This window comes from Brassica oleracea, chromosome C7 (genome assembly GCF_000695525.1).
Source record: "Brassica oleracea var. oleracea cultivar TO1000 chromosome C7, BOL, whole genome shotgun sequence".
Taxonomy (NCBI): Eukaryota; Viridiplantae; Streptophyta; class Magnoliopsida; order Brassicales; family Brassicaceae; genus Brassica; species Brassica oleracea.
In genome coordinates, this window is record NC_027754.1 from 47,233,058 (window position 1) to 47,256,900 (window position 23,843).

Here is a 23,843-nt window from a genome sequence, read left to right on the forward strand (position 1 = left end):
AATTAAAACCTTTTACTTATAAATGTTAAAAATTGATCATTTTTTAATTTTTGATTTTTCATAAAATTGCAATATTATGTAAACTAAATATTTTACTCAAAAACACATAATACAAAATATAATAAAATAAAATAGACATTATCTAACCATCAATATTACTATATTTTCCTATAAATGATTATTAATGCATTCCGAAATGAGAAATGAGTTTTTATCATAGTTGTTGGAGTATGTTGTATTAATTAATATTTAGGTTGAACTTTAATATGTTATCCATATGAAAAGTATATGTGAAACTTTTAATTTTAATTTGAACTTTAATTACATATAAACCTTTAAATATCATTTGTTAAATAAAAATTTTCGTTTTACATAAAATAATAATATTTTTTTATTTATGTTATTTATAATTGTGAAAACTTAAGAATTATTATGTAAACAAAAAACTGTGTTGTTATATGTAAAAAGAAATTATATTTCTCCATAAATAAATATTTTTTTCATAATTACAAAAAGCTAAAAGACTAATTTACCTCCAAATATAGAGGAAAAAATATCAATCTCTATTTTAGGGGAAGAAATAGGTGGGTTGGAGTAGATTTTACTCTATTGGAGATTTTACTCTATTTTAGTATTGATGTGTTTTCTTATTTCTAGGATAAGTTATTTAAAGCTGTTTTTTTTTTTGAGAAAGGGCTTTTTATTTAAAGCTGTTTCATAGTGTGTTTTAAGATAACAGTTTAGTTTGATTTCTTCTTCATTATCCCGTCTATCAAAACATTATTAAAACTATTTTAATCATTAGTTTGCTTATAGTTACATTTGAATAATTATATTAATATAGCAGAATTAAACATAACATCACTAGAGTAGATTAATAAAACCCATCCAAAGTAAACAAATAAATAAAAAGTGGCAATGTCGAAGATGACATAAGAAAACTCCACAAATTGATAATAAGAGAAATAATTATAAGGTGGGTCGAAGTACACAACATGCACGTGTATTCCCCATGGACATGTTTCGTCTTTCGTGCATGGCATTGTCCTTACTATGGCCGCAATAAATTTCAATCCGTTCTCATCACCACCCACCAAATTATACTCTTTTAATATCATATACTAGATACATAATACTTGCTACATATCTACACATATTATTGTTTTGCATGAAGTAAAACATGCAGTTTCTTCGTCGACATCATAGAAATCGATAACAATTATTTATGCTTTACATGAAAATTTGGCGATGACAAATAGACAATAACAAATTCTTGAAAACGGATACAGATAAAATTTCTAGAGCATAAAACAAGAAACTCGATAGAGATTTAACTAACTTAGACCACATGAGTAGGAACAATATTAGTTTACATACAATCCATACACATATTATTGAAATCATATCTCAAGTTGCGTTTGGCTCTAGTACTATAAATAAAAGAGAAAGGGACAACCTAACCAACGCTTATAATTTGACATGACAAAATATACAAAATAATTAGAATCTCTCATCTTTGAGCCATCACTAGCTGTACGTATGGCTCTTTCTGCCTTACCCACCAATATTGTTTGCTTCTCTTCTTTGCTATTTTACAAAATATATTTGTTTGCTTATCTGCCTCCTTTTGCCCAAACACTTTCGTTCTTTTCAAGGATCTATTATCTAATGATCTTCAACTGGGATATGAGAGGTTCTCTCGACGGGAGCCACTCGAATCGGAAGCCTCCGCTTCATCTTGACGGTTGGAAATGACACGATCTTGTCTTCCTCGGCTGTCCAGCTACAAGTATATCATTACAAATATATAGTTTCATCATCAGAATATATAGTAATATGGTATATCATCAAAACACATATATAGTACATTTTGGTAAGAACGTAATTCTTTTTGTCGTCCACGAGACCACGACTTATACAGTTATACACATCACTGTATTTAAACATGGGATGTGACATGACACTAGTACAAACCACAAAAGTTACATGTGGAATTGATTTATTGCGAAACACTTGAATTTCAAGACATTTATCGGTTTACCTGTATCGGGTTACGAGTTGGTGAAGAAAGATGGCGATTTCGAGCTTCGATAGTTCTAAACCAGGACATAGCCTTTGTCCACCGCCAAAGGGTGTGAAGCAAACATTACTGTTTGCCGATCCATTAATTCTCTGGTTAAGAAGATAAGTATTAGTAGGTGACATTCGTCGAACAACTAAGCGAACTCATGATGTTTATAAATTATAAGGACATTAATGAGAGGAAATAGTCACGTACGTCCCATCTCCACGGATCGAATTGATAGGGATTCTCATAAATGTCTTCATCCATGTGAACCGATATGAATGATGCCAATACACACCATCCTTTTGGTATTAAGTAACCTGCCATTCACCCACCAGAATTTATACTATATGATTATCCGAAAATTAGTGTATTGTCTCACTAAATACATTCAACTAGGAGTTTTCCTTAGTAATTTTTAACATAACATTTTTTATTTCAAAAGAAAATTTTGATTTATATTTCAACATTATTAATTTATATTTTAACTTCAATTGTTATAAAAAATCATAAACGTATTTTGTAATCTTATTTCTTTTGATTTGGTATAACTATTTAAATTTGATTTTATTTAAATTTTAATAAAGATAAAATTAGATTTTATAAAAATAGTTTTAATTATATTATTGTGTTTAATGATTATTTATTTTAAATATATATATATATATCTTCCCATCTAATTTTAAATATATAAATAAATATATATATATATATATATATATATATATATAAATTCTAATAAATTTGAGAATTTGTTTGTTTTAGTTAAACTGAATTTTTTTTTGTTAATTTAAACGATGAAGATGAACAGATAAATTTAAATAATGTTTAAATATTTAACTATCAATTTTTTTGGATTAGTGTTACTTTATTTAGTTTATTTTTATTAATGTGAAATACATATATACATATATATTATTATTTTAATTGTGATATATGAATTATTAATATATTTAATAGTTTACCATAAATAAATATTTATATGGAAAATTGATATTAATGATGATATATGAGTTATTTTTATTACCATATTTAAAATCTCTGCAAAAAAATTTAAATTTTTATAAGAAAATTTTACATCTCACAATTAATATGATGTCATGTCACTATTTTCTAAAACTATGTCATCTATTTTAAATGCTTTGTCATCTTTTTTCGGCGATAAATCACTTCACAGATATAGTATAGGGATTCAAATAAGGGAGCACGTCAATTCATGTTATTTCATTTAAAATTTAATATCTAATGGGTGATTATTATATAATGGTAAATGAACTTACCTTTAATTTCTACACCTTTGAGAGCCTTCCTCCACACACCGTTAATGATATTAGCCATTCTCAACGTCTCATTTATCACCTGTTTGTGTTTTGAAAAGGGCAACAAGAAATTAAAAATTACTAGAAAACAAGAAGATTAACCTTTTGATCAACTTCATTGGTACTTTTCTATTGATAATCAGTAGTAGTAATTTATACAAAAATTGGTAACATATTTTACTTAACGAAACTCACATTTTGAGTAAAAGAGAGAGACATATAGTCGGACCAGTTATATTCTTCTCCCGACTCCAATTTCCGCCTCTTCACATCCATATTCTCCTCCTTCAGTTAATCAAAAAATAAATAATCAAAAAATAAAAGCTTGAAACATCGACAAAATTAACAAAAAAATCTAAAACAACTTTAACAACAAAAAAACTGATAAAATATTGAAAAGGAAAGCTAACGCGTTTTGATTGAAACATTAATGAGAGAGTTGAAAACAAAGCGTTTTCCGTGACGCGAACGCTGTTTTGACACAACTCGTACAGACAGGCGTTAACTCAAATCGTCCTCTTCTGACAGCCATCCACTCCACCCTTTTTAATCCTACGGTTAATATACTCTCACGTGTCTATTCCCTTCCACACGTGCGTGTGATCGTGTGTCTCGTCGAGAAGACTTTCGATAGTGACTTGACACGGACACAAGTCAAACTCTTTTCTCTGGCCACACTGGCCCACACTATAATTCCCTCTCTAAAACTAAATCTCAGCCGTTAAAATCTCCTCGAATCGAATCTACGGTTCACATACGTCGGCAGTTTGCATACAGAGACACACACGTGTGGGTGCTGTGTAAGTTTGTATATTAATACGTACCACGAGTTTGGCTAGAGCGACGGGATTGTCACTTAGGAATTTGACAGCCAAGGTCATTGCCGTTGGCATCGTTTCCTCCCCGGGTATCATCATCTCTACGATCTTCCCGCTGACGAAATCCAACGGCTGAGATTGCTTATCTGAAGAAGCACCGTCACTAACGTCTCTTAGGAGCACATCCACCGCGTCATTCGCTGGAGAGTTCTTCCTCTCCGTAGTTGCCACTTGCCTCTCCTTCACAACCTTCTTAACTATCTTAATCAGCCTCTCTTTCGCCTGCATGATTAATTAGTTCAAGATAAATAAATATTAAACCCTAGCAAGTTACAAGCGAATATGACTAACAAAATAACAAAAATGTACGATTCAGTGATATACTCAGACCTTTAGGGATTTATAAAGTCTAGTTCCAGGGAAGTTGATGGGAATACAAATCAAACCCTTGATGAATTCTTCGAACTCAAGCTTGAGAATATCTAAATCTTCACCACGTGATATGCTCATCAACAGTTTTACTAATACCTCAAACGTCATCTACGAAAAATAAAACATTACACGATCAAAATGTTAGAAACATATATACTTAAACTCAGATAAACATAACATGTTATCTACAACATGTTACATGTGTGAATTGTAAACAAAAAATATTAATCTGAGTCTTGTAAGAATACCTTTTTGATCTCGTCTTGGACATGAACCACGGGAAGCTGAACCCAAGAATCTAAAGTGAGACCAACCGAGGCCTCAATGTCTCGAGTGATCCTCTCCTTGAGGTGAGGAGATCTAAAGAATGCGCCAATGATCGTGTGTAGCCTCTTTTGATGAGGTCCATTGATGCTGAGAATAGAGTTTTCTCCAAGTAGTTCGGTGATTGACTTAGGGTATGCAGGGACGAATGTGTTGCCATGGTTTTGGAGCACCACTTTGTTAACCTCTGCATCGGTTGATATTATGATTGGTGTCCCTATTATGTTCGTCTTGAACACCTTCCCGTACCTATATATATGGTTCACATGTAGAAAGATTTCCGTAAGAATTACTCATATGATATAACTAGTTAAACCAATAAAAAGAAAATGCATCCTCTCCCACATCGCTTGGTATGAACACTTTACACGTTAAAAAGTCACATGAAATATTATAATTTTTAGTTACTGGTTGAAATATAAAATGGATATAAATACCTATGGTTTTCTTGTTTGAAAAGATTTCTCGAAAACTAAAAAAAAACTGAACGAGATAAATGTATGAGTGGTAATTAAGAAACTAATTCTTTGGTTTCTATATATTTAGCAGGTATTCGTTGGTAAATCGCTGGGAACTTTTTGTTTGTCAGTAAGAGTGTAAGGTATTTTTTAACACTGAAATTCATTAATATTCATCAAAAGATTCAAGAGCAGGATACATATCTTTGAAGGTATTGAAGAGGTATTTGAGGACATATCTTTGAAAGTTTATCAGTATGCAGAAAATAATAATGAATAGCAGAAGAGCACAACATAGATGTTTAGTTTGTAATATATTATAATAATAGCAAAGGAAACTAATATATAAAACATAATAGATAAAGATGACACATGAAACGAAGTGAACTCAATCATAAAAAAAGAACAAGATCCTCTGCTAAAACTATTTTGCTGCTGTATATGGCCAAGAAGATGAAGACAGGTTGGTTTTGTCAGTCTTTTTATAATCTTTCAAATTATGTTATGTCCAAAAGTTTTAATTTATCTATTCGCACCCCCAAAGAGTTACTTGTAGTTGTATATAACAAATTCATTATCACTATTACACTATATGATCCCCTGTTAACTTTTTTATCTTCCTAGAAATGAGATAAATTGATTGTAATTCAGTGGAGTTAGTTAGGTGTTTTCGTTTTTGTTTTAATTCGAATAAATTGGTGTACATTGGAAAATTGATTTATACGAATACAAAAAGGAGAGAATCTTCACTAATCTAAATTCATAATGAAGCATTTAACTCAGTATTTATTTTGTTGACTGCGATGAAGCATTTGATTTTTTTTTTTTTTTTATAATAACTGTTGTCTGGGTAGATGTGGATGTCAGGATGTGAAAAAAAAAACACTGGACTAATTACGCAGACAACACACATTTTTTTATTTTTGAAATCGTGTTTAAAGAGGCTTAATCCAATTCTCTTTTTAAAAATCAAAAATTAAACGACTTGTTAAAATTATTTAAGAAAATCTGGTTGAAGGAATTAAAAGAAAAGGACTTACAAAGACTTTCGTTTGTCCATGAAGGTAACAGGCCTAGAAGAATATCCACAAGCAATAAAGGCTAGGGTTTCTCCGATCACCGGCCATCCTAAGCTTCCCTTCGGAATCATACCCTTCTTCGTCCCTTTCTCTTTTTCTTCATCTTCATCTCTTGTTTTCCATTTTGTTAAACGAATCCAGAGCCGTGAACGGAGAATAATTCCGGCCGTCAAAACCAAGAAACCAACGACCCAATAATCCATAAAATAAGATGGCCCAAAAAGAATACCAGAAAGACTTAGATTATCGGAAAATACATAAACACGCACCAAAAGAAGCTAACCACATGAAGCTATTGCACATGTATTGCGAATATAGCAAAAGAAAATATGAAAAAAGGAGTAGATGATAGAGAATTAGGTTTCTCAAATCTCAAAGGCCATGCATGAAGAGAAAGTGAGAGAAACAAATATTTGTAGAGCTAAAGGTATGGTAATGTCATTTTCAATGGGTGCCGAAACAGAGGAATAAATGATATAAAATCCACTTTAAACCGCTTGCATAGAATTTTTTGTCAAGCTGTATATATCATCATTGTCTAATAAGTATATTTAAAATAACAACTAAAACAGTCAATCACTAAATATAATACTATGCAACTTCAAAAACAACCAAAACAGTTTATGTAGAATTTTGAATTTACTAAAAACATAACATATCAACAAAATCATTTTAAGAAAATGTCTAATAAATAATTTAAAATAGAAATTTTATAAAGATGACGTGCATGTATTTAACTAGAGGAACCAGTTTTGTATTTCACAATTGTGTATTTACAATTGTACAAGTGTGATAATATCTAGAATAATTATTATCTGTCATAAATTTTAAATATAGCTATTTGTGATTGAAAATGATATTTCAACATTTAGATTACAATTTAGATCCTCAGTACATACATTAAAAAGTTATTTAGTATAAAATATTATGGATTAAATTAGATTGAGAACTGAAACTAACTAAAACAATATGACACTTCTATAATTTCATATTTAGTTAGATAATTAAATTAATAATCAGTAAATTACAAGGAAACTAATTTAGACATTTACACATAAGATTTTGTTATTGATATATCTTATCATGTTTCACTATAGTGTTGGTATATAATTTTACTTTCCATTTATTAATTAAGTTACTAAAGTAATTATACTATAAAATGATTATCATTTTTAATTTGATATATTTCTAAAAAACATACATTATATAGATTTCTTTATGAAATAACACATATCTAGTTATTACTATGGAAATTATTTCTTATGATAACTTATGATAACAATTACTATGTGAAATAAATAAGAGATTTATATTATATTTAGTATAATAAGTCTTAAACAAATTTTGGATGTTTTTTCATTGTTTCTGCTTTTGTTGTTTTGCAGACAAGAAGGTTAGATGTTAACTGGGACCTTACAGTTTAAGGGTTTAGTTTCGTTTGGGATTTTAAAATTTACATGAAAATTATAAAATATTAAAATTTGTAGTGTAATAATTTATAGACATTTTATTTATTTTATTTAAAACGGCCAAGTGAATAGAAGTGGAGTTGGACCTGGGCGTAATACTAATACTCTTGTAACATCGGATCCGAAGTTTTAAAATGTATAAATCTAAGTCGACGTTTATACAATTAATCTAAGAGAGCAAAGAAAATAGAACAAATTTGCTGAATATACAAATAATGGTGAGATACCATAGAAGAGGGGGAAAGTGGTAGTGATGGGGAAAAAAACCGAAGGAAAATAAGGTATGAAGTCAAATAAGGGGGTAGTTGTGTGTAGGAAGTACAAATACTCGAGAAAATAAATGTTGTGGTTTGTAATGGAGGAATAAATGAGGGGACATAAACTAGGAGCGGCTATTGCGCCACGCTTAGGCCGTTTTGTCTCGTCTCATTTTTAGACATCAGATAGCTACTTCTCACCCCCACTCAATTCTCTTCTATCTAATTATTTATTGCTTTCATTATTTGTTCCAAAAAAAAATCATTGTTTTTTATTTTAGTCGAACTATTAGCAACATAGAACATGTTAGTATTTGATCTAAACTCTGCTCTAGACACCTTTTAACTGATGAACTTATTAGTCGTTTATATATGATACATGCAGGGCGGCCCTAAGATTTAGGGGTTATAGGCGGTTTTTAAAAAATTCCAGCAAAAAAAAATTTTTGGTAAATTTAGGAGCGTAAGACCAATATTTCGTTAGACTTTGCCCAGAACCGGCCCTGGATACATGCCATTTGTTTTGGTTGTGCATGCTATTATTATGTTTAGATCTCAACAACATCAACATGATCCACTTCCCCTGACCACATTGTTTATTTAACCAAGCATATATGATCAAAGCAACTAAAGATCGATCAGAAGAAGAAAAGATGACCCAACGCATTGAAAGAATAAAATGATTTCCGCAACTCAAGATCTACTTTTAGATTTTGAAACAGTGATGAACATAAGTTCACCGATTAGTACATGATAACAAATCATGACAACCACAGAAAATAATAACGTATGCTAATCAGTGCCACTAAACTAGTAGTACTGTATTACATTTGCCGATGCCATTATATGATTATTGATATTTATGTTATTATGTACCCGCACTTCTTATTATAAACTATACTCCTTTGGAATACTTAATCCAACTTTGTAGTTGGGGATTGTGATTACTACCACATGTCACAGGAGCTTTTTAGACTTAATATTTAAGACTCACATATTAATTAATCGAATATATGTCTGATAGAAAGCGGAGGTAAACACATGTTTAATGAAAAGGTCGGTCCACAATTAATTAATTAGAAAGCTTTCTGCCTAATGCGTGTATTATATACTTACTTGACCCCAACTTGTAATAACACAAAGCATGTGACATGAAAACCACTTCTGAAAATAAAAATGGCCTAGTAATATAGGCTGTGTTATTATTATCTTGATACCTATAGCCTAGACTCCACAGATAATTTAAAAATGTATCGAGCTGTGAACCTTTAATTACTCTCTAAGTATATTCATTGCTATTAACAGAGTCGCTTAAAAACAAAGTGAAGTATGGATTGGGGAGATAGATAAATGAGGATTCGTTTTCAGTGTCCTTCGAGAAATAGTAATGCATTTTGTATTTGAACTCGATTTTGCAATTTGCATTTGGTATAGTTCTTGTATGGATCAGAACAATACGACTGCAATAAAATAAAAGGATGTGGAAACAAAGCATAGTAGAAAGAACACACAAAAACAAGATTGAATAGTCCCCTTCAAATCAACCATTTGGTGATTTTGAAAAAAATAAAATCATTTCTCATAAATGTATATGTTTTTTTGGAATGATTATGATTTTGGATTCGTGGATCCATACATCCCTTGAGATGAAATTCAGATGACATACATTATTATTCTGCATAGTAGATTTTTTTTTCCCAATGATATTTAAGTATATAACTTGCAATTCTTTTACTAAACAATCTAAAACTTTAACCACAGAGACCACCAATTGATGGTTGGTTATTGAATATGACATTTCTCAATCCTTTTTGATTTTTTTTTTGGATGGTTTACAAACCAGTGAGATTCCCATGTAAAACAATTGATTTGGATAAACTATAAACGTATACGTAAATTAAAACAAACAAAACAAAAGTTTAACGTGCACAAGACGCAACAACAGCATGGACACCAATCTCAGGATTACTCTTCATATCAACACCATCAAGAAGACACTCTTTATCAAACCGAGGCTTTCTCCGGTATAATAATACGAATCTTTTTTTAACAAGATCCAAGTAAGCTTCACTAGTGTATTCTCTTTCACACCAGACTCACATAGCTCCTAAACCTCACGACCTATGGACTCAACATGACGTGACCGCTCTCTCCCCCTTGTAAACGGAACAATGCAGAAGAAAATCATCACTCAACACTAATGGCATGTAAAGTTACAGAATTTGCAGCTAACAAAATCAAATCCTGTTGAATTCAGAGCACCAAAGACGAAGACGATACACTTCCACAATCTATGGATTTTGTGAGCAATCACGTCTGATAGAATTGGCTTTTGGTAACTAATCAGAAACTCTGTTCTATCTAAAGTTCGAAACTTTATCAACAATAACTTAAAACGGGAATCTCGCAAAAAATTCTCTAAAGTTCAGAGCTTTAAGATCATTTAAATTAAATAGAAAGACTTACTCTGATTCGGTTTGTGGAGCGGTAAGAGAAGCGTTTGGCCTGAGCTTCTACAAAACGCAGCGTTTCGTTATTGGACCATCAACAAGAAAACGCAGCGTTTCGTTATCCAGACACAAGGGGGGTAATTGTTGTCGAACGGGACCTTTGTCGAACTAACGAACATTTTAAGCAAGCGAGACGGAGACGTAAGTGGCAGGAGGAGGAAGGAAAAGAATAATGATGATGATCCATAGATGGAGAAGATCAGGAGAGTTCGTAAGATCTGCTTGTAAATCTCTAAGTAGCCTCCGACCAGAACATAACTCAATGTCTCCTTCTGTTTCAGGTTCGGTTTTTTTTTTTTCCGATGACTTTTTTGTTAATTCAAATTACACCTGGAAATTAAAAAGATTGAAACTTTGGGATTGGATTTAGGCTTTGTGAATCGTTACGAGTCAAAAGGAAAGACCTTTCAGTCAAATGCTTGGAATGATCATAACAGAGAGCTTGATCTTGGTAGAAACTTGGGGATGATGCAACAGTATAAATCATTTGGGTCATCATCAGCTTCGAAAGTCCAGAGAAACCCATTGTTTTCTTCGTTAGAACCGAAGGACGTTAGCTACTTCAAGGAGATACTTGGTGATAAACACGTGATTGAAGATGAAGAGAGGCTTGAGACTGCTAATACAGATTGGATGCACAAGTACAGAGGATCTAGTAAGCTGATGCTCTTGCCCAAGAACACTGAAGAGGTCTTGTCTTGTTTTTATTTTTCCAATGACTTTGTTTTGGATTCTGATGAAAATTTGTGTTGAACATAGATTTTTATGGTTTGTTGCAGGTGTCTCAGATACTTAAATATTGTGATTCTAGGAGTTTAGCTGTTGTTCCTCAAGGAGGGAACACCGGTCTTGTTGGTGGAAGTGTCCCTGTCTTTGATGAGGTTCTTCTACAATTCTTTTTCTTCTACACATTGATTATTGTTGATAATAAAATGTTGGATGAGGTTCTACACTATTCTCATCTTTGCAGGTGATCATCAATGTTGGTTTGATGAATGAAGTCTTGTCCTTTGATGAGGTAATCAGCAATCTTGTATTTAAAAAAGCAGCTGCTCCTCTCTTTTTTTTTTGTCTTACTTAGATGAAAATTGGTGTTAGCTGATTAGTGGAGATTACAACCTTTTATTTTAGTGTCAGTTGCTTCATAAGTATATAGCTAATAAGGCAGCAAGATTCTATTAGATACAAAAAAATTATTACCTAAAGAGTAATGTAACTACATGCTTGGTGATGATATGATGCTCTATACTTCAGGTTAGTGGAGTCTTGGTGTGTGAAGCAGGATGCATTTTGGAAAATCTGGCAACTTTCCTTGACACAAAAGGGTAATAATAGAAGAGAAGAGTGTTTTTGTTTATTACTTAAAATTGTTGGGTTAGCAGCAAACATAGATTAATGTTTCCTCTAGTTTTGTAATGCCACTAGACTTAGGTGCAAAAGGAAGCTGTCATATAGGTGGAAATGTTTCAACTAACGCTGGTGGTTTGCGCCTTATCCGTTACGGCTCACTTCACGGAACCGTATTGGGTAATAATCAATTTATAGTCCTAGTCACTATATACTTTTGGATCTCATCTTCATTGTTTTTCATGTTCTTATTACCATCTCAGGTCTAGAAGCTGTCACAGCAAATGGCAATGTGCTTGACATGCTTGGAACTTTACGCAAAGACAACACTGGATACGACTTAAAACATTTGTTTATCGGTAGGTCTCATCATGACCTTGTGCTTATACAGTCACTTCATTAACAAAAGAGAGTTATAATTATCTCACAGGTAGTGAAGGATCACTTGGTATTGTGACTAAAGTTTCTATACTCACACAACCAAAGATGTCTTCTGTAAACTTAGCTTTTATCGCTTGCAAAGATTTTCTCAGCTGCCAGGTTTTGATCTTCTTTACACTTGTAATCAGATTCTCTTGACTATAAGGAGATGACGTGTGTGAACCATTGTCTCTTATTAAGTATTTACCTTTTTCAGAAACTTCTTGTTGAAGCAAAGAGAAATCTTGGAGAGATACTGTCCGCTTTTGAGTTTCTTGATAACAACTCCATGGATTTGGTAAAGCTTTTACTAACTGTTTGAATTAGTCTATGATTTTTTTGCTAAACCGATATTCATTTGACAGGTACTGAACCACTTAGACGGTGTCCGTAATCCAGTTTCCTCTTCAGAGAACTTTTATATTTTGATAGAGACAACAGGAAGTGGTGAAACTTATGACAGGTAAACATAATTTGTATTTAAATCACTTTAGAGAGTGTAGTCTAGTCTGATTCAACAACTAATGCAGGGAGAAGCTTGAAGCGTTCCTTTTAAAGTCACTGGAACAAGGTTTAGTATCTGATGGTGTAATAGCTCAAGACATAAACCAAGCATCCTCGTTTTGGCGCATACGAGAGGTACACACTTTAGTATTATTTAATCTTGATGTTACACAGACGTACAATGTCATATATATTTTACCTTGCAGGGTATAACAGAGGCGTTACAAAAAGCAGGAGCTTGTTACAAGTATGACTTATCCTTACCTGTTGAAGAGATTTACAATATTGTCAATGACCTTAGAGGGAGATTAGGTAAGATACATATCACTGCACTGTCTCCTAATAACTTCAAAACTGAAGATTGTAACCAAATCATGCATATGGTTCAGGTGACTTGGCAAATGTTATGGGATATGGTCACCTTGGAGACGGTAATCTTCATTTAAATATCTCAGCCTCGGAATATAACGATAAGGCAAGTCCAAATACTGATGTAAAACACTTGGAAGATGTCTTCCAAAGTGATTAATTTTCTTCACTCTTTACTTTGCAGCTTTTAGGTTTAATAGAACCTTATGTCTATGAGTGGACATCAAAGCACCGTGGAAGCATCAGTGCAGAACATGGATTAGGTGTAATGAAAGCTAATGAGATCTTCTACAGCAAATCACCTGAAACCGTGAGCTTAACAAACAAACAACAAATCGATATAACATATCTATAGAGTTTTTTGGGGTGATTCTCGTCACACTCTTATTTGCAGGTTGCATTAATGGTATCCATCAAAAAGTTGCTGGACCCTAAGGGGATTCTCAATCCATACAAAGTTCTTCCTCACTCTTTCTTCTCTCCCTAAGGTAAAAAAAAAAGAAGATTATGCTTTATGATTATGCACCGAAATTATTGAAAGCACCTAAGAGGAATCTATCATCTTTAGTTTTGGGGATCATTGACATTCTTCTTTTAAAACGAATGCAAGGTGGGGATGAGAGATGATTCTTCCAAAAAGAATATGATGAGGAGCCCAAGTTTGAGCAGTATGATTGATGCAAAGGAACAATAAGCAAGTGTTGATTAAAAACTCACTTAAACTCACTAAAGTGTATATATGCTTGTTCCATGTTTGTTGTCACTGTGTCTTAATATCTTATTATCATGGATAAAAAAGAATAAAAAACCTATGGAGCTTACGTGTACTACAAGTTTGCAGTAAGGGAAGAATCTATCATCATAATCTTCAGAAGAATCTATAATCGGTGTTAGAGAAACAAGATTGGTCCAAAGACCTTAATTGAACCAGCTTTAATTGGGAAAGGTCTCTCTAGTTTAGGAAATAAAGGTTTTTCTGAATTTAGATTTTTGGAATGTTTAATGATTATATTCCAAACTGATCGTGAGAGTAGCAAAAGCGTGTAAAGATTCGGTTTCTCCAGCACCAGTGGAAAGACATGATAGAAACGACTTGGGTTTGATGACTGGACATAGATGCTATGCTTTAAGCACAAGTTGAAGGTGATAAGACACTATAAAAAGCTCATGGATATTGGCTAAGGAGACAAACACACACCCACAATCTTCTTTCTCTGCCCTTACACTCACTGTTAATAACTTTAAAGACAAATGACAACTTCATCTGAATCAACTCGCAAGGTTGGTTTATTGCTTCTTTAACTGTATCTAATAAGTCTTTTTGTTATATCTTCTTTGTCTTGATCATGTCTCTGTTTTCCATTTTGTTTAGGGTCTGACCAAAATTGCCACAAATAGACTTCAGAAAGAGTTCATGGAGTGGCAGACTAACCCTCCTGCTGGTTTCAAGCACAGAGTCTCTGATAATCTCCAACGGTACATAACACTATACTCATTCATACCCATTTTCGAAAAACAAATGATGAAATGTTGAAAATGTTGGTGTGAAAAGATGGACCATTGAAGTGAAGGGAGCTCCAGGAACTCTTTATGCCAATGAAACTTACCAACTTCAAGTGGAGTTTCCTGAGCATTATCCTATGGAAGCTCCACAGGTTATCTTTCAGCATCCAGCTCCACTCCATCCTCATGTTTACAGCAACGGTCACATTTGCTTGGGTAAGAAACAAACACAATGTCTCACTTGTGTGTTTGCCCTATCTTTCAAAGTCTGATAACATGAGATTCTGTGTATTTTTGGTGATGCAGATGTTTTGTATGGTTCATGGTCGCCTGCAATGAGACTAAGTTCAATCTGTCTTAGCATTCTCTCAATGCTCTCAAGCTCATCTGTGAAGGTTTGTTGTGTGTTTTGTGCATTCTCTTCTTTCTTTGGCTTTGACAGTATATTCTTCTTATGCTGTTTTGTATTCTCTTATGACCCATCCTTGCAGCAAAAGCCGAAAGACAATGACCACTATTTGAAAAACTGCAAAAATGGAAGATCTCCAAAGGAAACGAGGTGGCGCTACCATGACGATAAAGCATAACATCTCTCTATGTGTGACGCGTCCTTGTATTGTAATTAGAAACCAAATGTATGATCTCAGGTCAAGTTATTGACCTGTTTCTATCTTCAAAACAACAAAAAATAGTTTCTCTGTGGTTTAATCACACGAAAAAGCTTGTGCATAAAACTATAAAGTCAAGAAGAAATAACATGATTTATTTATTAAGTCTGAATCTTCTGTTGAAAAGAGATCATCCATGACTGCGCGCAGTACAAACCAAAAAATGATAGAACTATTGATCCAAAAGAAGAAACCTTTGCTCCTAAAAGCCTTCGGCTGAAGGCAAAAATGTGTGTTCTACCATTGTAAAGAAAAAGGCTCATGAGACTTTCCATGACATCTTACATTGTAATAAACACTTAAAAGGACAACTGAGCAGACGCTTCATCTGTTCCTCGTTCCATTCTAATAGTCCCTGCAGCCAAAGTCTCAAGCTTTAGCATGTGAATTGAAGACTAAACTGGTCTACGGTCTGTGTACACTGTGACAAAATACAAAACCTCATATAAAAATAAGCAAACTTTATGCAAACCCATAATCAAACATACTGTTTCTTATCAATGCCAAGACTTCATAGCTACAACAACTCAACAAGATCCATACACAACACTTCTCACAGCTCACAGACAGAGCTAACGTTCCATAGAAGAAAAAGCAAACAATTTTATGCAAACTCAGAATCAACATACTGTTTCCTTTTCAATTCCAAGACTCCAATAGTAATTACAACTCAACAAAATCAATACACAACACTGCTCACAATCAGAGCTAACGTTCCATAGAAGAACCAACTTTACGCAAAACTCAGAATCAAACATACTGTTCCTTATCAATTCCAAGCCTTAATAGCTACTACAATGAGAAAAAAGCAAACAACTTAATCCAAACAAACTCTTCCTTATCAATTCCAAGACTTAATAGCTCCTACAACTCAACGAGATCCATACACAACATTGCTCACAATCAGAGCTAAGAAAGAGTACCTAAAAAGGTCACTCCATATCAACTTTAGCTCCAACAGCCTTCAACTTCTCTATAATCTTCTCAGCTTCCTCCTTACTAACCCCCTTCTTCAACAAAGTCGGCGCCTTCTCCACCAAGTCCTTAGCCTCCTTCAACCCCAAATCCGTAACCGTCCTCACCTCCTTAATCACTTTAATCTTCGACGCCGATTCAAACCCTTGCAGCATCACGTCGAACGCCGTCTTCGCTTCCGCCTTCTTCTTCTCCTCCCCCTTCCCGCCCGCCGCAGCTCCGGGACTACCACCTCCTCCAGATCCCGGAAACGCCATCGCCGCCATCACGGGCATCTCGGTGACGCCAAGCTTCTTCCTGAGGAGCTCGGTGAGGTCCATTGTCTCCAGGAGCGTGAGGTTCGAGAGCTCGGTTACGATTTTGGAGACATTTTCCGATTGCGATGAGTAGCTCCGATGGGATTGGATCGGGTGCGATTGAATGGATCTCAAAGCTCGTGAGAGATGAGATGAGATGATTCGTAGGTTCCTCATAGTTAGTTAGTTAACTTCTTCTTCTCTCTAGCAAGCTTGGAGGATTCATATGAAGTGAGGAAGAATGTATAAACCCTAACTAACCCAAAGTCATATAACTGGGCCGTTATGGGCCTCTTGTTATAGAGAGTATTTGGATTATTTAGGCCCAAAACAGCAGTTTTACCTTCATAATTTCAATGTTTCCAAATAATATTTATGGTAGAAACCAGTTAGTTCATTAGTTTAGTTAAATATTTATTAATTTTTCTATAATATAAAATTGGATTTTGATTTTTAAAAATGTGATTCATTATTAACTATAAAGATTAATAATTTTTTTTTGATACATCATGTTAATATGATGAAAATAAAATTGTTAGATGTAGATTAATAAGTGATGCAAGTAAATCATAATAAACCAGTAGAATTATCATTTGTAGAATGAATGATGTAATTGCACAATAAATGAAGAGAAATTATCTAGGATAGCTTTTTTAAGTTTTTGTCACAAAAATAGTCCTCCATGGTAAAAATGATCAGAAGAAGTTTTTTTAAAGGGTAAAAATATATTTTTATTCTAGGATTAACTAATCTAAAATTAGGATTTAGAGTTAGAAGAGTTTTGGGGAGGAGGGGGGGATTCAAATTTTTTAAAATAAAAGTTAAATATTAAAAACTTCAAAATAAAAAGAGCTATTTTTGTCTTTTTTTTTTGTTGCCATTTTTGTGACAAAAACTTAAGAACGGCTATTTGAGAGAATTGCCCATAAATCAATGTTAAAATAATACGTTTCATTGTTATTTTAACACAAAGCAGAAATAACACAACATAAAACTTCAAATTGCAAATAGAATAAAAATACAACGTATCCCAAACAAATTAAAGCAAAATGTTATTCATACATTTCTTTCCCCATAAAATGTTTTTATTTATTTCAATTTCCTCATATCACGCATTCAAGAGTTAATCTTCCTGCAGCTCTTCCTGATTTCCCCACTCGAACCCGTCAACGGAGAGATGTTTCCCATCTTGATCATGGACTCCGCAAACTGCTTGAAAAACTCTCCTTGATCCTCTGCGTACTTCTTTACAAGCTCTCTAGACTTATCGTTGCTGCTGAACAGAACCTGGTCCGAGTTCAACAACCCCATGTTCTCCATCAAGTTCTTGAAGTAGCTGTTGTCGAACTTCGCCGGGCTGACCTTGTCCAGCACCGAGAGAATCTGGTCCCCTCCGGATCTTGGACACCTCTGGCGCAAGTTAGCAGCGAAGGATTGTTCCAGTGTCATGTCTGGACGACCGTTTCCAGACTGGTTGTATAGCCTCTGTCTGAAACTCGTGCATCTCGAGAATCCAATGGTGTGACTCCCTGAAAAGAGTAAAACGTATTAGATTTTTTAATGGAGTTCCGTGCATGTGAAGCAACTCTCACAAAGTGAAGGGAAGCTTACCGGAGAGAGCAACAAGGTCAGTGACATCAAGTCCTTGACGTTTGAACTTTGTGAGAATTGTCTGGAAAGTGTTGTTTGGTGCAGGGATGTTGTTGTTGGAACCACTCAAGCTTGCACTTCTTGAATCTCTTCTTCCCAATGGAACCATCCAGCTTGGTCCACCAGTCTAAAACCAAAGAACCAAACCGAATCAGCTAATTTTTTCAGACAAGAGAGGTTGTGGAGGAGACTTACAAGAACAGAAGAGTCTCTAGCGGCTAGGGTGAGAGCATCAGCGCAAGAGACAGTTCCAGGGCATTCTTTCTCAAGTTGAGCTTTGATCTGGTCGACAACATCAAATCCACGAGCTGATTTGCGGTTAGGGTTTGAGTTTTTCTCACTCGTTATCCTCCCACTGCTGTCTAGAAGCAAAGAGCCATCACAACCCTACATTTCACAGTTACCTTGCTCAGTACGTAATAAACAAAAAAAAAAACTGATAAAATGTTAGAAATTTTTAACCAAACCTTAACGAAACAGTCGTGGAAATGAAGTCTTATCAAGGAAGCAGCCATACGAGTCTCTCTAGCAACAGCTTTAGCTACAACTGATCTCACTATCTCCCCAGCTTGAGGGCATGAATGTGCATAAAAACCTGGGGAGAGTTTGCCTCCATAGCTCTTGTGACAGAGACAGAGAGGGAGAAAGCAAAGGAGAGAAATAACAAGGAGAAAGCTACTGAGTCTTGCCATTACTTTAAACAAGAAGATGAAGAAAGGAGAAGAGTTTGTGATGAGGAGGAGGGATATGAAGCAAGGGGAGAGAAATGAGGTATTTATAGTAAAAGGCTTTGAAGAAGAAGTAAGAAGTGGAGTTGTTATTAGCTACATCTCAAGATTTACAAGAAGATTAAAAGAGACAAAAGTTAAGGTTTGGTACCCAACATTACATGCTTAGTTTGACTAATTAGCCTCTTTTTTTTTTGGTTTAGTTATATACAATTGACTTGACTTGGTTGGAGGGTTAAAAGCAAAGCAAGCTTTGAAGTTTTAATTTAATATATGAAAGTTGATCTTTATCCATATGTTAACGACTCATAACAATGATTTGAAGACTGTTAATAACTATTTCTTTATCTCTTGTATATAAGTAAAATTAAAAGCGAAGAAAAGGACCAAGTATGAACAGAATAACTTCATCTTAAAAGGAAAGAAAGAAAAACAGCAATACAATGCCTAGATTTAACTACAGTATAAAAGAAGAATTGGAAATAAAAAATATTTACTTTTGCAAATGACTTGGTTGATACTATACATCAGGATATGTTAAGAGTAAGTCCAAAGACTTTTGCGTAGTGAGTAGGAAGAGATTCTAACTACTCTTTTGACAAAAACAAAAGTTATTCAAGTGTCAATCTTTGTTTGACTTATGAACACACTCATGTTCTTGTAACCAAAGCAAATAAAAGAAGCTTTTGTTTTGTCTCTGTCTGTTCATAACACATGAATCTGCAGGTTAAAGCAATATCGAGGTGAACACTTTCAACCTTTTTGACTCTAGTAAAAACTAAACCAGACAGTTCAACTGCATGCAATACCATTGATTGAGACATAGCCTCTGATACTCAAATCTTAAAAAAAGCTCAAATGATAAACAAAAACATTTGGAAATTTTTCATAAAAAAATGTAAAGAACAAGAAGCCATTGTTCTTCAAGAACTCTTCTTCTTCAGCCTATAAACATCTACAAGCTTTTGAGTCTGCGAATTTGTCTTGTCTATAATCTCAAATGCAAGTGTTGAACTCTGCTGTTCTTGGAGAAAAAAACATCTCTTCTCTCTCTCTGGATGAGTTTTGGTGTTTCAGGACTTAGAGTAGAAGCTCTGAAGCGAGTCTCTTCAGCGACTCGGATACTTTAACAAGATCAGACTCTGAATGTCCCGCTGAGACCAAGAGTTTGATCCCCACAGGCAACCGGCACTTATCAAGAAACGACTTCTTAGAGCTCACAACCAACAACGAGTCTTCCTTCAGCGCCTGCACACATCCCAACAATGAGTCTTCCTTATCTAGATTCGGTTTTCACAAAAGAGAAAAAAGATGTTTACTTACACGATCAGCCATTTTCTCGAGTAGAAGCAAGTCCTCTTTAGTCGAACCACTCGATTTCTCTAACTTCAAGAAAACGATAGGCGACTCAGGGTCGCTTGCTAGCGACATCCCCTTGATGTCTTCCAAACCTTTCCATAACAGAGCAATGTTCTGCTTCATCTTGACTAACAACTCAGGGTTTTGATCAATGACATCGATGGCGGTGATAGCAGCGCTCGCAAGGTACGGTGGCAAAGAGGCAGAGAACACATATCCTGAACTGCTGAGTCTCTGGTAATCGATGATGCGGGCGTTCCCGGTGCAGAATCCACCCTCTGTGGCTAGTGCGTGGCCCATTGCAGCAGTCACAACATCTATCTTCTCAATCTGTTTTCAAGGAGAAAAAAAAATCATCATCAGGATCTGATTTAGAAAATGAGGAGTTTACTTAGAATGTGTGTCGTTCATCCGCACAGGGACACCGTGATGCTCTGCAAGACCTCTCCCGGAACGGCCAAGCACGCCGAAAGAGTTGCTTTCGTCCAATATAACACGAAATTTATACTTCTCTTTCAGTTTCACTATCTCATCGAGCGGTGCGATTTGACCAGAGTTCTGCAGATTTTAACAGAAGCAAATGGCTAAGCGTCAATCAAGAGAATAGAAAGACAAACAAAGAGCTGTTTACGATACCTGATATACAGCTTCAGCTACAATGTAACGCCTCAAGTTCTTTGAGCGCTTGTTCTTTGTCATGATTTTCTCGAGAGTAGTACGGAGAGAGTCCATGTCGTTGTGCTTGAAGTACACGATTGTACTTCTTGAAAGCTGGAGTCCATTTTGTATCCCCCAGTGAACACCCTCGTCGCTAAGAGAATTCAAGAATGAGTCTAACATTCACATTAAAGAGTTTCCACTTGTGATAAGAAAATGTGTACTTACGCAACAATGATATCGCCTTTTTTACAGAAACAAGGAATGGTGCTGAACATCGTGGAAAGTCCATAAGAGTAGAGGATTGTATCAGGAGTACTCAAAAATTTCGATATTCTGGTTTCGCAATCAAGATGAACATCTATGCAACAACAAAAAGTACCAAACAGTAAGAGATTCATTCGATAAATAGAGGAAAGAAGAAGATTCATGTTGGAGTTCTTACCAATAGTACCATAGAATCCACGAGGACCACAAGAACCAACTCCATATTTCTCCAACGCAGAAGTGCATGATTCCTAAGCATAGACTATCTTTTAAGTACACACAGAAGAAACAGTATTGAATACAAATTAGCTAGCTTGTTGAAGTTACCAGCAACTTCTCGTGCCCAATGAGTCCAAGATAATTAGCAGACGCAAAATTCACCACGTCTTTTCCATTAACCGTTGTATGCGGTCCAGCAGCACTGTATGTACAAAAAAACCTTTTAAGCATAAGGTCTAAAAAGGCGACAAAACGAAGAACAGTAGTGTACAGATAAGTGCAAACCTTTCAAGAACTGGTGGCTCATGCATCATGTCTTCTGTAATTGGAGGTATAAGAGGCTCAGGAACCCATTCATCACACAGCTCATCTATTTCCTGATCATTAAATTAAAAAAAAAAAAGCCTCAATACAATTCCACTATGCACAATCATAATGAGATTAGAAAGAACCTGCTCAGTTAACGGTCTCTTGGGAGGTTTGTAACTCTTTTGAGAGAGGAGGATGACAATGACAAAACCCAACAAAACTTCCACAAAGATGTGCCCTGAAAGGAAATAAAGTTTGAAGCTTTAATAATAATAATCTCCATAGGCCTCAAAACTATATATTATAATCAATTACATTGGATTCGGACACCGAACAAGACAACTCTAGCTGAAGGAGCATCCAGAGCCATTGTCACCCAGTTCAAACCGGCCCTAAACATTTCCACCAGATTCGTATCCATTTTTGCTCCGTGGATTGAGCAAAGTGCAGAGAGAGAGTTCCAACTATGTTCTGTATACAAATTCAGATCAGGAAATAACAAAAAATGAATCTAATTTCACTCTATAAGGAAAGATCTGTGATCCGATCAATTACAATAGATCCGAGACGTTACCTGATCCCAGTGGATTTGGAGCAGAAGATATCGTTTGCCTACAAGAGTGGAGATGCAAAAGATTTGGCTTTCGAATTTTCTCGGGTGATTTTTGATGATGGGAAAAATCAATTAACAGATTATTAAAGGGAAGGAGGAGAAAAAAAAAAAGAACAAATTTTAAAAATCAATGAGGAGGAAGAAGACGAGTGGTGGTGCCTGGCGGGCGGATCTGTCAATGTCAGTGTTAATGGGCTCATTAGTGTCCATTAACATATAATGGGCTTTATATTGGCCCAATTTCAACAGCTTACATTTACCAACAAAACAGCTTTGCCGTCAATCCCTCTACTGACACGCGTGCGTGCCCCTCCCCGTATCGTACCAGATAAGGACTACACTAATGACTCAACAAGCATTCCACACCACCACTAATGTCTTAAAGGTTAGGAAACGATAAGAGAGAAAAAAAAAGAACTAATAAAAGCCTAAAGGTAAGGAAGAGAGAGTGTACTAAAGCCTAAAGGTAAGGAAGGGATAGAGTGAAATGGTGGTCACACACACACACACCTATCATCATCTCCCATTTTTGTTGAGCCTTCTACCTTTAAAAGTCAATTTATTTTCCTCCCTAATCATTTTCTGTCTCAAAGTTTCCCTTACTTTTCTATAATGTTTTGTAACAATACATTACACTATGTTTGTCCCTATTCTGTTCAACCATATATTTTATATAATTCTTCAGCATGTGAGAGACCATGTGATGATATATGAATACCCAATATATTCTCTAGTGAGTCAAGATATTCATGTATATCATCAAAGGTTACACTATATGTCATATAATTCTCTACCATGTAAGAGGCCATGTGATGATATGATGAATACCCAATAGATTCTCTAGCGAGAGTCGAGATATCTTTTCAAGAATACATTGAGACTCTAGATTAAACAATACTAAATGGTAATAGAGTCCACCACTAATAGAAATAGAGTCTAGCATTGACAGCAATAACATAGTAAAGAAAGTACAAACATAACATGAAGCCATCATGATGTAGTTGGAAAATTTTGGATTTTTGTTTTTTTAATATTATCTTTTTCCTATTTTTGGTCACTTTGGACTATACCTTACCATTTCTCCTTCTAAACTAAACTGACCATTTATTAGACCCATCTTTTGAATATCTTTTTGTTGAATCATGAACAATGATGAAAGAATCCCATTTTGTAATTTAAAGTAAGAAAATAAAGAATTTATGGAAAATTCGTTATTTAATGTAAAAAA

General features: G+C 34.5%; 6 protein-coding genes across 8 annotated transcripts; 2 read left to right on the forward strand and 4 right to left on the reverse strand.

Annotated features, from left to right (window-relative positions):
* Window positions 1-1,227: 1,227 nt before the first annotated feature.
* Window positions 1,228-6,930, reverse strand: LOC106302041 (3-epi-6-deoxocathasterone 23-monooxygenase-like). Its single transcript, XM_013738554.1, has 9 exons — window positions 6,457-6,930; window positions 4,883-5,207; window positions 4,593-4,742; window positions 4,209-4,484; window positions 3,580-3,669; window positions 3,346-3,424; window positions 2,279-2,385; window positions 2,042-2,172; window positions 1,228-1,783 (listed from the first exon to the last, which is right to left on the reverse strand). Exons 1-9 carry the CDS (start codon window positions 6,696-6,698, stop codon window positions 1,666-1,668), a joined length of 1,518 nt encoding a protein of 505 aa, XP_013594008.1. The 5' UTR covers window positions 6,699-6,930; the 3' UTR covers window positions 1,228-1,665.
* Window positions 6,931-10,809: 3,879 nt separating this feature from the next.
* LOC106301382 (D-2-hydroxyglutarate dehydrogenase, mitochondrial) lies at window positions 10,810-14,198 on the forward strand. The gene is made up of 16 exons (XM_013737762.1): window positions 10,810-11,012; window positions 11,102-11,421; window positions 11,511-11,612; window positions 11,702-11,749; window positions 11,986-12,056; window positions 12,140-12,258; window positions 12,342-12,437; window positions 12,509-12,618; window positions 12,716-12,796; window positions 12,864-12,961; window positions 13,029-13,137; window positions 13,209-13,314; window positions 13,392-13,477; window positions 13,556-13,681; window positions 13,766-13,859; window positions 13,982-14,198. The coding sequence occupies exons 1-15, from the start codon at window positions 10,904-10,906 to the stop codon at window positions 13,856-13,858; spliced, it is 1,674 nt and encodes a 557-aa protein (XP_013593216.1). The 5' UTR covers window positions 10,810-10,903; the 3' UTR covers window position 13,859; window positions 13,982-14,198.
* A 387-nt stretch (window positions 14,199-14,585) lies between these two features.
* Window positions 14,586-15,899, forward strand: LOC106301778 (probable ubiquitin-conjugating enzyme E2 17). 2 transcript variants are annotated; one of them, XM_013738252.1, is made up of 5 exons: window positions 14,586-14,652; window positions 14,744-14,847; window positions 14,924-15,090; window positions 15,181-15,269; window positions 15,366-15,899. In XM_013738252.1, the coding sequence occupies exons 1-5, from the start codon at window positions 14,623-14,625 to the stop codon at window positions 15,459-15,461; spliced, it is 486 nt and encodes a 161-aa protein (XP_013593706.1). In that variant the 5' UTR covers window positions 14,586-14,622; the 3' UTR covers window positions 15,462-15,899. The 2 variants fall into 2 exon arrangements, with proteins under 2 accessions (XP_013593706.1, XP_013593705.1); XM_013738251.1 differs by having other exon boundaries at window positions 15,181-15,899.
* Window positions 15,622-17,039, reverse strand: LOC106301780 (50S ribosomal protein L7/L12). Of its 2 annotated transcripts, none has more exons than XM_013738253.1 (2): window positions 16,466-17,039; window positions 15,622-15,897 (listed from the first exon to the last, which is right to left on the reverse strand). In XM_013738253.1, exon 1 carries the CDS (start codon window positions 16,988-16,990, stop codon window positions 16,475-16,477), a length of 516 nt encoding a protein of 171 aa, XP_013593707.1. In that variant the 5' UTR covers window positions 16,991-17,039; the 3' UTR covers window positions 15,622-15,897; window positions 16,466-16,474. The 2 variants fall into 2 exon arrangements, with proteins under 2 accessions (XP_013593707.1, XP_013593708.1); XM_013738254.1 differs by having other exon boundaries at window positions 15,622-15,963.
* Window positions 17,040-17,850: 811 nt separating this feature from the next.
* LOC106304009 (peroxidase 49) lies at window positions 17,851-19,228 on the reverse strand. The gene is made up of 4 exons (XM_013740378.1): window positions 18,931-19,228; window positions 18,659-18,850; window positions 18,425-18,590; window positions 17,851-18,342 (listed from the first exon to the last, which is right to left on the reverse strand). The coding sequence occupies exons 1-4, from the start codon at window positions 19,153-19,155 to the stop codon at window positions 17,930-17,932; spliced, it is 996 nt and encodes a 331-aa protein (XP_013595832.1). The 5' UTR covers window positions 19,156-19,228; the 3' UTR covers window positions 17,851-17,929.
* A 774-nt stretch (window positions 19,229-20,002) lies between these two features.
* Window positions 20,003-22,727, reverse strand: LOC106301665 (long chain base biosynthesis protein 1). Its single transcript, XM_013738116.1, has 11 exons — window positions 22,577-22,727; window positions 22,318-22,473; window positions 22,146-22,240; window positions 21,979-22,070; window positions 21,802-21,895; window positions 21,653-21,725; window positions 21,436-21,568; window positions 21,187-21,361; window positions 20,968-21,108; window positions 20,515-20,880; window positions 20,003-20,439 (listed from the first exon to the last, which is right to left on the reverse strand). The coding sequence occupies exons 2-11, from the start codon at window positions 22,421-22,423 to the stop codon at window positions 20,272-20,274; spliced, it is 1,443 nt and encodes a 480-aa protein (XP_013593570.1). The 5' UTR covers window positions 22,424-22,473; window positions 22,577-22,727; the 3' UTR covers window positions 20,003-20,271.
* Between the last annotated feature and the right edge of the window lie 1,116 nt (window positions 22,728-23,843).